Here is a 12,159-nt window from a genome sequence, read left to right on the forward strand (position 1 = left end):
GGGTTTCTCTGTGTAGCCCTGGCTGTCCTGGAACTCACTCTGTAGACCAGGCTGGCCTTGAACTCAGAAATCCACCTGCCTCTGCCTCCCAAGTGCTGGGATCAAAGGCATGCACCACCACTGCCCGGCTGTCTTCAGTCTTTCTAAAGAATAGTGTCCTGAAATTTCACTTTTTAGATCCAATAACAAGGGGCTTTTACAGTTAACTATTTGTATACTTTTAAAAATAATATTGGAACATGTGAGTACCTGTGTTTTTCTTCATCTTTTCTGCTTCTGGGCCACATACCCCTGTGGTACATGGTTTAATGCCAGTGTGCCACGTGTTTAGTATGCATGTTACTGCCTTAAGCTTCTGTTGAAGTTGAATAAAGCCCTCTATTGCTAACTATACCCTTTCAAACTGGTCACAGGGCAAAGTTTGTTAGTGTGTATTTTACAATAGTTAATGCTCTAGTTATTTGACTGAGGGAGTCTTTGTAATAATGTAAATGGTATGAGTATGCAGGGTTTTTTCTCATGGTTGACTTGAAAACATATATTTCTACAATTTCGTCATTCAGGCCAAAACACTAAGAAAGCTGATCCAGCAAACATTCAGACAGTTTGCCAACCTTAATAGAGAAGAAAGCATCCTGAAATTCTTTGAGATTCTCTCTCCTGTGTACAGATTTGACAAAGAGTGCTTCAAGTGTGCCCTTGGGGTAAGTGTGGAACCATGGAAGATGGGGTAAAGTTTAGTTTTTTCTTATCCATATGTATCTACATTTCTGATTGAAGGAAAACTCGTCATAGTTCTTGTACAAAATACTGCTTGACAATTAATTATAAGAGGAAAGCAGGAAGAAATTGCGTTAATTAGATAAAAAAATCATATTTTAAATAGTATGCCTATGTTCATAAGTAGATGTTTTTAATTTGGGCCTGAAATTTGATTAGCTCTTCTCCAAGTGCTAGTTATCCTGTTTGAGATAATCTTCCTAGAGAAAACTGCCTTTCCCAGATTCAAGAGTGACCATAAGGGCTGGAGAGATGGCTCAGTGGTTAAGAGCACTGACTGCACTTCTAGAGGTCCTGAGTTCAAATCCCAGCAACCACATGGTGGCTCACAACCATCTGTAATGGGATCTGATGCCCTCTTCTGGTGTGTCTGAAGACAGCTACAGTGTATTCATATATAATAAATAAATAAATCTTTAAAAAAAAAAAAAAAAAAAAGAGTGACCATAACTAGTCTTGTCCAGGCTCAGTAGTTCCTTAGTCATTGAAATTATAAATATTTTATCTTATTTGGTTAGATAGGTTAATACAAATCAAGTCTTCTCCCAACCCAAATCCCTTGATATATTTATGGGCTCATATCTAAAATCAGTTTTTTTTTTTCCTTCTGGTACCTCTGTTCCCACCTGTTTGCTCTTCCAAAGTCAAGTTGGATTATTTCTGTAGAACTGGCGATCGGCCCAGAAGAAGGGATCAGTTACCTGACAGACAAGGGCTGCAATGTAAGTTGGCTCCAGGGAGGGCACATGGATTTGGTTGTGGGCATAGACAAATGACGTTGAGGACTGGACAGGGCATTCACGTGAAAGACTCCATTCTGCAAGGAAACTTCTTTATTTATTGCATTGCTCAAGTGTGGTGTGGGAGATACTTAAACTTAAGCCTTTGGAATACCTTAGACTTGAAGGAAATGAATCGGACAAATTAGGTGGATGAGTGAAAACCGACCGGAGCTGTTCCAGCTTATGTTGTGAGACCTTATTTATTTCATTGCAATTTTGAGGATCAAACCTAGGATCTTACACACTTTAGCCAGGCACTCTATACTGACCTACACTATAATTTTTTAAAACTAACTTCTAGATGTGATTTTAGTATATTTGTACTGATATCGTACTTAAATAATAAGCTAATTCCAAAAAAATATATCATAATTTTAAATTGTGAATTCACTGTTGCCCTTACTTTCCTCATTGAGGAAAACTGTGGCCAGAAAGAAATCCTCAGGTTGTCTCACCAATATGTGCTCCTGTTATGTGCTGCAGCAATTGCTGTTCAGCACATGCTTTTACCAGGGGTTTGCTAGGAAGGCCAAAGAGACTGCAGCTCTTTGATGGAGTTCAGTTAGGCATGAATGGAAAGCATGCATGGAGTGTTTGCCACATGATGATGAGTACAGGTTGGGTTGTGCGGCCTGTCAGGGTTATGGTGTTGAGGATGTGAGTCTGTGGTTAGACAGTTTGTTTCTGAAATCTTTCTTGCAGGCTTACACTAACAGGTGTGCCCCGTGTGCCTTTTTTAGTGGTATGGGTTTCTGATCACAGGTTTGTATTTGTGCTTGGTATGATTTTTCACACGTACTCCTTGCTGTCTGTTCCCACTCTGTTTTGCTTCTGCCCTATAGTTCTTTCTTATTAGTAGTTCCTGTCCCTACTGTGCCCACACACAAATGACCAGCAACTGTTCTGTGCTATTTTCCTCACTCTTATCTATTAGATAGAAATGGATCTTAGTAAGTACACATTCTGCCTCTTGTTCATCTTGCCTGTGAGCTGGCCTTCTAGTCCTCCTGGCAATGATGGGCTCCTGGGACCAAATGGGAGTGTCTCAGTCACTGAACTTTCCAATTTTTTCCTCAAGACCATGTTGAAATAAGTGTTTGCTTGTTTACTTGTTCGTTCGTTCATTCATTCATTCATTCATTCATTCATTCATTCATTTTTCATGTCAGTAGGTAGTTACTTGTGCCTATGTATGTGCATGCAGAGGCCAGTGGAGAACATCTTTCTCCATCACTTTTCTCCTTACTCCCTTGATACCTGGTCTCTTACTTAACCTGAAGCTCATTGATTTGGCAGACTGGTTCTCACACTCCCAGGTTCATCCTGCCTTGTCTACTCCTCTTCCCCTGCAACTCTGAGGTTACAGGTATGTATTGCCATGCCTATCCTCTTTCTATGGGTGTTGGGATTTTAAGTCAGGTCTTCATGCTTGTACAGCAAGCAGTCTTGGCCATTGAGCCATCTCCTTAGAATACAGAAGACATATTCTTTTGCATGTATTTCTAGAAACTGCTACTTTCTCTCTGGTGGAAGAGATTCCAAGTGATAGAACTACTGAATGTAAGCAAAGCATTTTAACTTGAAAACAAGTGACTAGTTTGCTTTTTAGAAAGGCTGGGAAACTTCTGTCATTGACAGTGTGAGCAAGACATTTTTCTACTCCTAGATCCACCATTTTTATAGCTCTTGTCATTTTTCTCTTTCATTTGTTTTATTATGTTTCTGTTTTGGGCTTTACTTTGTATCCCAGTCTAACTTTGTTTTACTGTGTAACATAGGCCATCCTCACACTCAGTGGAAGTCTTTGGCCTCTGACTACTCAAGTGCAGAAATTAAGCTTTAACTCCCACACCTGGCTTTATTTTCACATTTGAATAAGCTGAAAGCATGATTGGTCCTTTTGTCAATCTGATATAAAGCAAATATCCTGGGAATGGAAGCTGTTCAATCTTATCCTATCTGCTGGCTCTTTGAGGTCACTGCTTATATTGTACCTGTATTTGTACTTGTGTTACCAGCACAGATGTCTTTTTCTTTGTGATTTGTGACAGGTCCAGGAATCTGAGATCTTTTCCTTTGTCCTTTCTTTTTTGTCTTTCTTTTTTTTTTTTTCTTTCCCAAATGGCTGTTATTTTAAACATACCAATCTCAGAACTCCCACCCCATTTCCAGTTACCTCTCCACCCTGTCTTGACCTGGGATCATTTGTTAGCTAACTTTTCAGTAAATGCTGTATCACAGAAAAAAACAGAATGGTATTTAACCCTGAGATTCACCATGACAAGAACTTGAACCCAAAGAGACTATAGATCCACATATGAAAAGTAAAAATGATAGTTTAGAAGAAAACAAGAGATATTTCATGACTGTGCCAAGGGCATTCTCCCATAATCTCCCTTACCCAGAGACAGGGTTTCTATGTATCTGTAGTTGGCCTAGAACTAACTTTGTAGGCCAGGCTGAGTTCAAACTCATATTTACCTGCCTCTGCCTCCACCATAGTGCTAGGATTATAGATGGGCACCACCACACTAGTGCATCATGGATGAATTTTTAAAAACATGATGTAAAAATGATAGCTGTAAAATTTTTGATTAACTGTGTTAAATAGAAATTAGGAATTTCTTTTCAAGAAAAGATGTGATAAAACCCAAGTATTTATGATAAATGCTTTTGCTAAAAGCTCTGCAGTTTAAAACTAAAAAATGATTACAAATAGGAAAAACACAGCCAACCTAATAGATTTTTCAATGATCAGTGCATGGATGAAGAGTACACTCAGCACTTTCCATTTGTTACATTGATGGGTGAAAACTGAGGGGACAGGACAGATGCTAGAACAGCACTGACACCTATACAGCAGCAGGACCACTTAGTCCACCGGGATGAAGTGTGGATGGCGTACCTCTTTAGAAAGCCAGTCATCTATGACTTAATTAGTTTTAGTCATAGCTTCGTAGATTCAGTTTGTAAGTCATTTTTTCTTGCAAGATTTTTTTCTCTGTCACGTCACATTTAAAACCTCTTTTCTATCTCCGGTTTTGTAACATAGTTTAAGATGGTGAGGGCTCCCCCTACCCCTGTTTTGTCTAGATGTAGAGATGAAAAGTGGGGTTTAAAAAGCTCAAAAGGCCCTGTTCTTGGGTCCATTGCAAAGCTACCAGCATCTTGACATTGGCTTTATGACTTTTGGGGTCATTCTTTCGTATCTGTGCCTGTGAATCTTTCTTGGTGAAACAGTAATGATTACAGCTATGGGAGAATTAAAGACATTGAGAAATTAAGGTGCTTATCTCCTGTCCTTCTATAGCATAAGCCTATAGAAAAATGGTCGCCTTTGTTGGTAGGCTTCTGCCATGGCTGAGCATTTTGCAAGTGAGCAGCTATGTGTAGCAGCACAGATACTAACCAGTTTACCCCTGAATGAGCCATTACTTTTGTCAGCTGCTTCTTTTTCTCCTGGTCTGCTGTACTGATGCCAGTGTCTCTTCCTGGTCTAATACTGCCAAGCTGATTGTTTGGTTTGATGTCTGGCCCAGTGGATTCTCTTTTGACGTATTTTGTATAGCATTCTCTGTAGCTCTTCTTCCTTGGATGTTTTGAGTCATTTAGTGTTTCAGAACTAAATTGTAATTCACCAATGGAAAGTATGTCATTAGAACTGGGCTTATGGATCAGTACTTTACCTAACAGTGCACTTTTGGCACTCTGCACACACAGTATGACTTTATGTAGTACTGGCCTTGTTAAGCTTTAATATTTTAAAATTATGCCCTCTAAACTGAGTGTGATGCCACATACCACACTTCTAATCTTAGTGACACATGAGAAACTTGAAGCAGTAAGAGTGATGCTATATAAGATTTACTAATAAACGTGCTTAGCAAATATTCGGTTACACAACATAGAATTTAGCTAAAGGAGCACGGCCTCTAATTCAATTGGAAGATGAGTAGTACAATTGTGAGATTATTAGAAACTGTAAGAAAGAAAATTTTGTGCTGTTATTGAATGTTAGGCTTGTTGAGAAAGTTTCTGCTAATGTTTATTTACCAAGATTGACCTCCATTAGGCTCCATTCCCATATCAAGAAGAGACAACCCTGACTTACAACCAGCAATTAGGCCATCCCCCTGTCAAATAATCTGACTCAAAGGGGCAGTACAGGGTCACAGCCACCATTAAGTCCTGGTCTGCTGTTAAATCCCTTTAAGTCCCCTGTGTCTTACCAGGAAAAGTGTAGTTCTGCCGAATGGACAAGATGACCCTGGGTAACAACTATTGGGGGTGGGAGGGAGGAACAGCAGTGTTCTTAAGAAATAATTTGACAGTATCTTTGATGTGTAAATTTTCCATCTTGCAAGACCCAAGTAGCCAGTGTTACAGTGTTCCATCTCTGTTTAAATTGTTCAGAATGTAACTTGGGACTCATGACCTGAGGATATTTAAGGATGACAGCACATGTGGAATGTATAAGCCTAAGGCCCATATAAGTTGGTAAATATTTTTGTTTGAGGCCAATTTTCCTTTGGCATTAGGTAGAACCATTTGTGCCCTATTATTAAAGAGCCTTTCCTTATTTTTCCTGAGTGTGTGGAGTGAATTTTTACTGGGAAGACAATTCTATAATACTCAGCAAATGAAGACTGTTAGTTCAAGGCCAGCTTGGGCTCTTAGAGGGAAGTTCAAGGGCAGTCTGTGCTATGTGAAGATATGTTGTCAACAGACAAACTATAAAAGACTTTTGGTCTTCTGCTTAGATTTTGTTGTGAATAGCTTCTATTATCATGTCAAGGGACCTTGTATCCTATTCTGCCGTCTGGTTGCAGCTCCTGTTGTAAGTTATGTGAATATATGTGCCGGTAATAAGCCGTCAACTCTAGTACTACATTGCTCTGTAAATGCTTACATACTATATTTTTAACTTGTATAATTTTTTTCAACTATTTAAATATCTGCTCTCATTGACAATTCCATCAGGCTTCTTGAATTGGACAGGTAGTTTATGGCAATGGTTCATTCTCCTGTCTTCATTCCTTTCTATGGAAGCTGAGTTTTCTCTTACCCTCCATCTGGTTCTCCTAAAGATGTTACCACAGTTGGGCATACCTAAACTTGGAAGGAAGCCCACAGGTCTCCTGCATGATGTTCACCAGAGGAAAATGTCCCTGACTCCTGAGACTCTTGAGGAGAATAAGCTGGTAGTTGGGGCCAGAAAAAAATCACATATATGCTCAGGCACTGAGGATTTCTCTGTGGCCTAAGAGCTATATCTTTTCCTTCCCAAAGCCCACACACCTAGCAGACTTCAACCAAGTGCAGACTATCCAGTACTCAAACAGTGAAGAGAAAGACAGGAAAGGAATGCTACAACTCAAAATTGCTGGTGCTCCTGAGGTAAGGCATTCTTGCTTTTAAGAATTTGATCAAGAAGAAAGGTTGGGTCAGTAGAGAGGTGGAGAGGATCTGGGAGGATTTGAAAGAGGGGAAAAAAAACGTGATCGAAATATATTGTCTAAAAATTTTTTAATTTTTTTAAGTTAAAATCTGATACATGGGATAGTGTAGAAATGACTTCTCTGAGGTAAGGATGAAGTGTTCATTGGTAATTAATCTCACAATTTCCTAATATATAAGGATTAAAAATAGTGGTTAAATGTCTTCAGAATAGGAGAGGAGTAGATTTTAAAAACTGGGTATTGCTGTAAGTCTAATCAGAGACCACAGCATTAAGGAAGCCAGTTAGAATTGTGATGGAAGATTTCCTGGGCAGTCATTATGAAAATAGCACCTGTAACAGTGTGATAAAAACAGACAGGTAGGGCATAGTGGCCCACTGATAGAATCCCAGTCTTTTGGATTCCAGGCCAGTTCTCAGCATGGACCACAGAGCAAGATCCCATCTCTAAACATCAATAAGGAAAAAAGAAAGAAAGTAATAAGTAGTAGAAGAAAGAACTGTTGAGCTACACAGCAAGACTGTGGGCTCCAAATGGAGCATATTGAAGAGCAGTTAGAGCCATTGTGTAGGCAACTTTGCCTGTGGCTCAGCTCTCCTCACTAGGTTACATCACCAGTGTCCTGTCCTGTGATTCCAAGTCACTGACATCTCGAAACTTTTTAGCAGATGAGCAAATTCTGACCTGAAGTATACAAAACTTACTGCAAATTACAGTTTCCTGCTCAGATCCCAGTGTACTGCTCAAGCTTCTCCTTCCCTTTTCTGTCCCACAAGTAATGATAGGAATTTACAAGTCTGAGAAGCAACCCATTTATTTGGAACAAGTGCACCAGGACACACTTGGATCTGAAAATAAAATACAGACACTTAGAAATAGATCTTTGGGACGTCATATGAGACGTCATGTTAGCCTTTGGTCTAACATGCTATGAATGCAGAAAAGACTGAAAATTTACCCATCTGCTCTAATGGTAGAAAATTAAGATATGATTAATAAAATTCTATTGTATATTAGTCTCTGGAATAAGCTGTTACTTGAATTCCTAGTGTCTGTCCAAGGGTCCAGACATTCTAAAGAATATTTTTTGTTTGAGCTCTGTTTCAGTACTTTTTATTTTATGCTCTAAGTGTGCCTTCTCTCATACATCCCATGAATGATGTTCTTAAATATTAAACTTTTGTTTTCACTTAAATCTGGCAAATGTTTCATTCCTATTTCTCTATATTCAAGTGTATGCAGAGTTGTGATGTCATAGTGCAGCTGTCCCTTTGATTACTGGGAAGAACAATAATGCCTCTTTCTAATGTTCTTTCCCATTAGCCTCTGACAGTGACGGCACCATCCCTAACCATTGCAGAGAACATGGCTGACCTGATCGATGGATACTGCCGGCTGGTAAACGGAGCCACGCAGTCCTTCATCATTAGACCTCAGAAAGGTGAGATTCTGTTTTTATTTCTGCTGCACTGGTAGACAAGCTCACCTCAGCAGCCAGTTCTGACCTTGATAACACTGTAAATGTAAAGGCCAGATGCCTTGTTGTAACCTGGATACTTGTTTGTGTAGGGACAGTGATCCACATCACAGCATATAGACTCAAGGCTGGGCTGAAGTGCACTGTGATTGTACAGGGCTTTGAGTAACCCTTAGAGTAGCTCCTGAGTTATCATTGGTTCTTTCAGCTCTGGAGATTATCTTCCCAAAGTGTCCTTTGTAGTTCAGGTTGAAATTTCTATCCTGTTGTGTTTTTTTCCCCCTTTACATTTAAAAAGCTTAGAGTAGGTCAAGAACAAAATAAATTCTATGTCAAAATGTGGAATTAAAGATTTGAGTGAATAAACATATCCTAGAAATGAAGCTCATGTCTCCTTGTGAAGAAGGGCTTTGTAAGTATAGTGCAAAGGACAAGGGTATACTGAGCATATGGATTTCTGAAGTGTCTTTGAAGACATTCCAAGTGGCTCAGTGGGATGCAGGGAGCCTGGGCTTTGGCAGGATACTAGTTCCTCCAGTATGCTGTGTATTCTGTCACGGACTGTTTATTCTGCAGACCCCAGGCCAATTAGTCTTTCTTCGTTTACTGTAAAGCACTCTGAGAGCTAGCTCAGGGCCAGGTAAGGGTGTGATGTGATGAGGGAAGGTTGAACAGTCTATGACAGTATGCTCTGAGGGGCTCAGAAACTTAAAGAGTGTCAGGCAGGGTACAAGGTTCCCAGAAAGAGCCCTGTAAGGGATGAGGATGGACCTGGATTGTAAGGAAGCAAGGTTTCTGCTGAATTACTTTGCAGCTACATACACTGTACCATTGTACTTTCTGCATAGATGAACCATTTTATCAAAGGCCTTTGGCAAGGCACCTAGACTTTGATTTAAGAGCTCCTTAATCTTTAAGTCATTTTAGGAAGACTGTGTTTTATCACCTTGCATTATCACTTTATTAGGACTTTGCATATCTTTTCATGTGAACCCAGCACCCAGTTATGTTTGTGGTAAGTTTAGTATGGAAACCCATAATATAGCCTAAAGTAGAATCAGTGGGATGACCTTGACTGTAAGGGACTGTCACACCAGAATAAAGCTTCTCCTCCTTCCTGGACATATCTTCATATTCTCCTTTAAAGGAGTCCAAGGAGTTGCTCATGTCTCTTTTCTTTTTCTTCCCAGAAGGTGAACGGGCATTGCCATCAATACCAAAGTAAGTGCTCCATTTGTGCATTTCCTTACTTGGTTTTGTTAGACACTTTAAGACTTGATTATCTCTTTTCCTGAATCTCTAAGATATATTCAAGGACTGTGAAAATATATTTCCAAATATAAACCAGATACATTGTAAGTTATATATGAAATGTATATTTAATCAAGTTTCAAAATTTCCCCTTATTTCAGGTCTATTAAGGGATCTAGAGATGGTTATGGTAATAATTGGCTTAGATATTCACTTCATTGCTTGTTTAGAACTGTGAATATAGGCATTCTTTTTTACAATTAGGAAAATGAAAGAGATAATTGGTGGCTTACTGTTCATGTTACAAATTTCATAAGAGATATGTTTATCTTTAATGTAATTAAAGAAATGAAATAACAATGCAAAAAGTTACATTATTACTTCTGTATTCCTTGTCAACATTCTAACCCCTGGGGGCCAAGGTATAAAGGTAGAAATCTAGCTGTGCAGAGAAACAGATAAACTTTAGAGACTGTTAATTCTCAGATACTTAAGAAGCAGTGGAGCCTGTGACAAGTAGTGCTAACCCTGGGCTTGTCTTCATTCTGTCTGTGCCCTCTTCTCTGTAGCCATATCCTCTGGCTCTCCTTGGTAGATGTATCTGATAATCTGCTTTAGTAGCCTCCTACCATTCCTCTCTTGTTCCTCACAATTGTATCACCTGTCAGGGCTATCCTAGTAGGTACTTTATTAAGAACCTCAGGCCCAGAATTGTATCAGAGTCAGAAAATTATGACTTGCTACAGAACATGGAAGGATCTAGGCAGTGTCCAAGGAAGCCAAGAAGAACATTTCCAAGAGTGCCATAGGACACACTGCGATCTTAAGCAGTGCATGGTGGCAGGGCGTATAAAGACTTGTTCAAGAGGACTTGGTGCTGTTTGGGAAGCTGGTTAGATATGTACCTTCTATCAACTGGGGTCTGCACACCTACTGAGTCTGCATGTTTACCTCAGCCTCTCATCAGACTGTCCTATATAAAGCTCTCTTCTAACATGTGGCCTTGCAGAGTCTACCTGACTTGCTGACATCTCTAGCCTCAGTTTTGATGTTCCTCACACTCTCTTCTGCTAAATTTTACTTGTTTAGTTTCTCAATGATCTGTCCCCAACTCTTCTCCAGGCCTTTCTCCTCTACATCACTTTTGGAAATACAGGCCTCTGAGCCAGGAGGGCATGCCATTGCATTTTCCTATAACATCTGGTCAGTATGTAACCACATTTTGGAAGATAGCCGCTTGTCTTGTCTTCATGTGCTTGACAGTCACCTACCTCTCAGATAGCCACATTCTGTGGAGTCATGAATATGAGGGTGAGCAGGAACTGGGGAAGTAGTTTTCTCTCATGGTCTGCTCTGTGTCCCTCTTCGGGGCAACAGCTTATTCTTTCTTAGATTGTCTGCCCCTAGAAAAACATAAGGAATTGTTTTGATCTGGCCGTATAGTAATTATGAACATGAGTGTAAAATGTGAGTGTAAAACACGAGCAAAGGAGTCACAGACCTTACAGCAACCAGTGACAGAAGGCAAGCATGTAAGAAAGCTGATAGGCAGGGACCTGGTATTCTGGCTATAGAATAAGGAACAAGTAGTGTAGTTTACTCAGTAACCCTATGCCCTGTCTGCTAGTGAATGGAGTTGATACACAATATGGTAGCCATGTTGCTTCAGTGGAAGAGAAACCTCTGATTTGGTAGATAGTAACTTCAGTTTTTATAATAAAGATAGATTTCAAGTATTTGTCGAATTTAGTAAAAGGTAACAAATTATATGACCTTGTACTGTGGTTTTTGATTGTCTAAGTTATGCAGTTTTACATAGACTATTTCTAGCTGCAAAAAAAAAAAAAACCCCAAAAACAAAAGACATCGTGTTCTGATATTTGTTTTGCTATAAACCCTGTGTTCTAGGAAAATTTCCATTTGGTACTTGTATAGTAAATGCTTATGGAATAGGAAGATGTTGTCCTTATGAATAAAAACCAAAGAAATAGCTGAAAAATGTAGAACTCGTATTTTTAAAACATGTATTATCATTATTTGTATTGTATGATTGCATGTGCTTATGATTGTAAAGCCACGTGTCACACACTGCCAACATGGACATGAAAGGAGAACTTTGTGAAGTCAAGTCCTCTCTCTCCTTTCACTTTACATAGATTTCAGGAACCAAACTCAGGCTGCCAGGCAAGCTCTCCCTTACTCATTGAGCCTTTTCTCAGCCAGTGGGAGATCATTTTTCCTGTGTGTGATGCTTTCCAAAAATTTTAAACTATGCTTGCATTTTTTTTTTAAGTGTCACTAAATTTTTTTCAATTTATTGAATAGCAGGTAATATACAATAGCCATATGTTCACATACTTCTTAACTCTTTTATATGCTATAAGATTTAGAAGGTTAAAATGCTACTGTA

At 39.3% G+C, this 12,159-nt stretch overlaps 1 protein-coding gene across 7 annotated transcripts in view; it reads left to right on the top strand.

Annotated features, from left to right (window-relative positions):
* Positions 1-12,159, top strand: part of Ptk2 (protein tyrosine kinase 2) — a 177,820-nt gene that overhangs the window by 74,104 nt on the left and 91,557 nt on the right. For all 7 annotated transcript variants that reach the window (XM_028773232.1, XM_028773233.1, XM_028773234.1 and 4 more), the window contains 5 exons: positions 564-704; positions 1,425-1,502; positions 6,852-6,959; positions 8,345-8,462; positions 9,689-9,719. In XM_028773232.1, coding sequence (XP_028629065.1) covers positions 564-704; positions 1,425-1,502; positions 6,852-6,959; positions 8,345-8,462; positions 9,689-9,719 — 476 coding nt within the window. The remainder of the gene's footprint in view (positions 1-563; positions 705-1,424; positions 1,503-6,851; positions 6,960-8,344; positions 8,463-9,688; positions 9,720-12,159) is intronic.

This window comes from Grammomys surdaster, unplaced genomic scaffold, assembly GCF_004785775.1.
Source record: "Grammomys surdaster isolate TR1022 unplaced genomic scaffold, NIH_TR_1.0 224, whole genome shotgun sequence".
Taxonomy (NCBI): Eukaryota; Metazoa; Chordata; class Mammalia; order Rodentia; family Muridae; genus Grammomys; species Grammomys surdaster.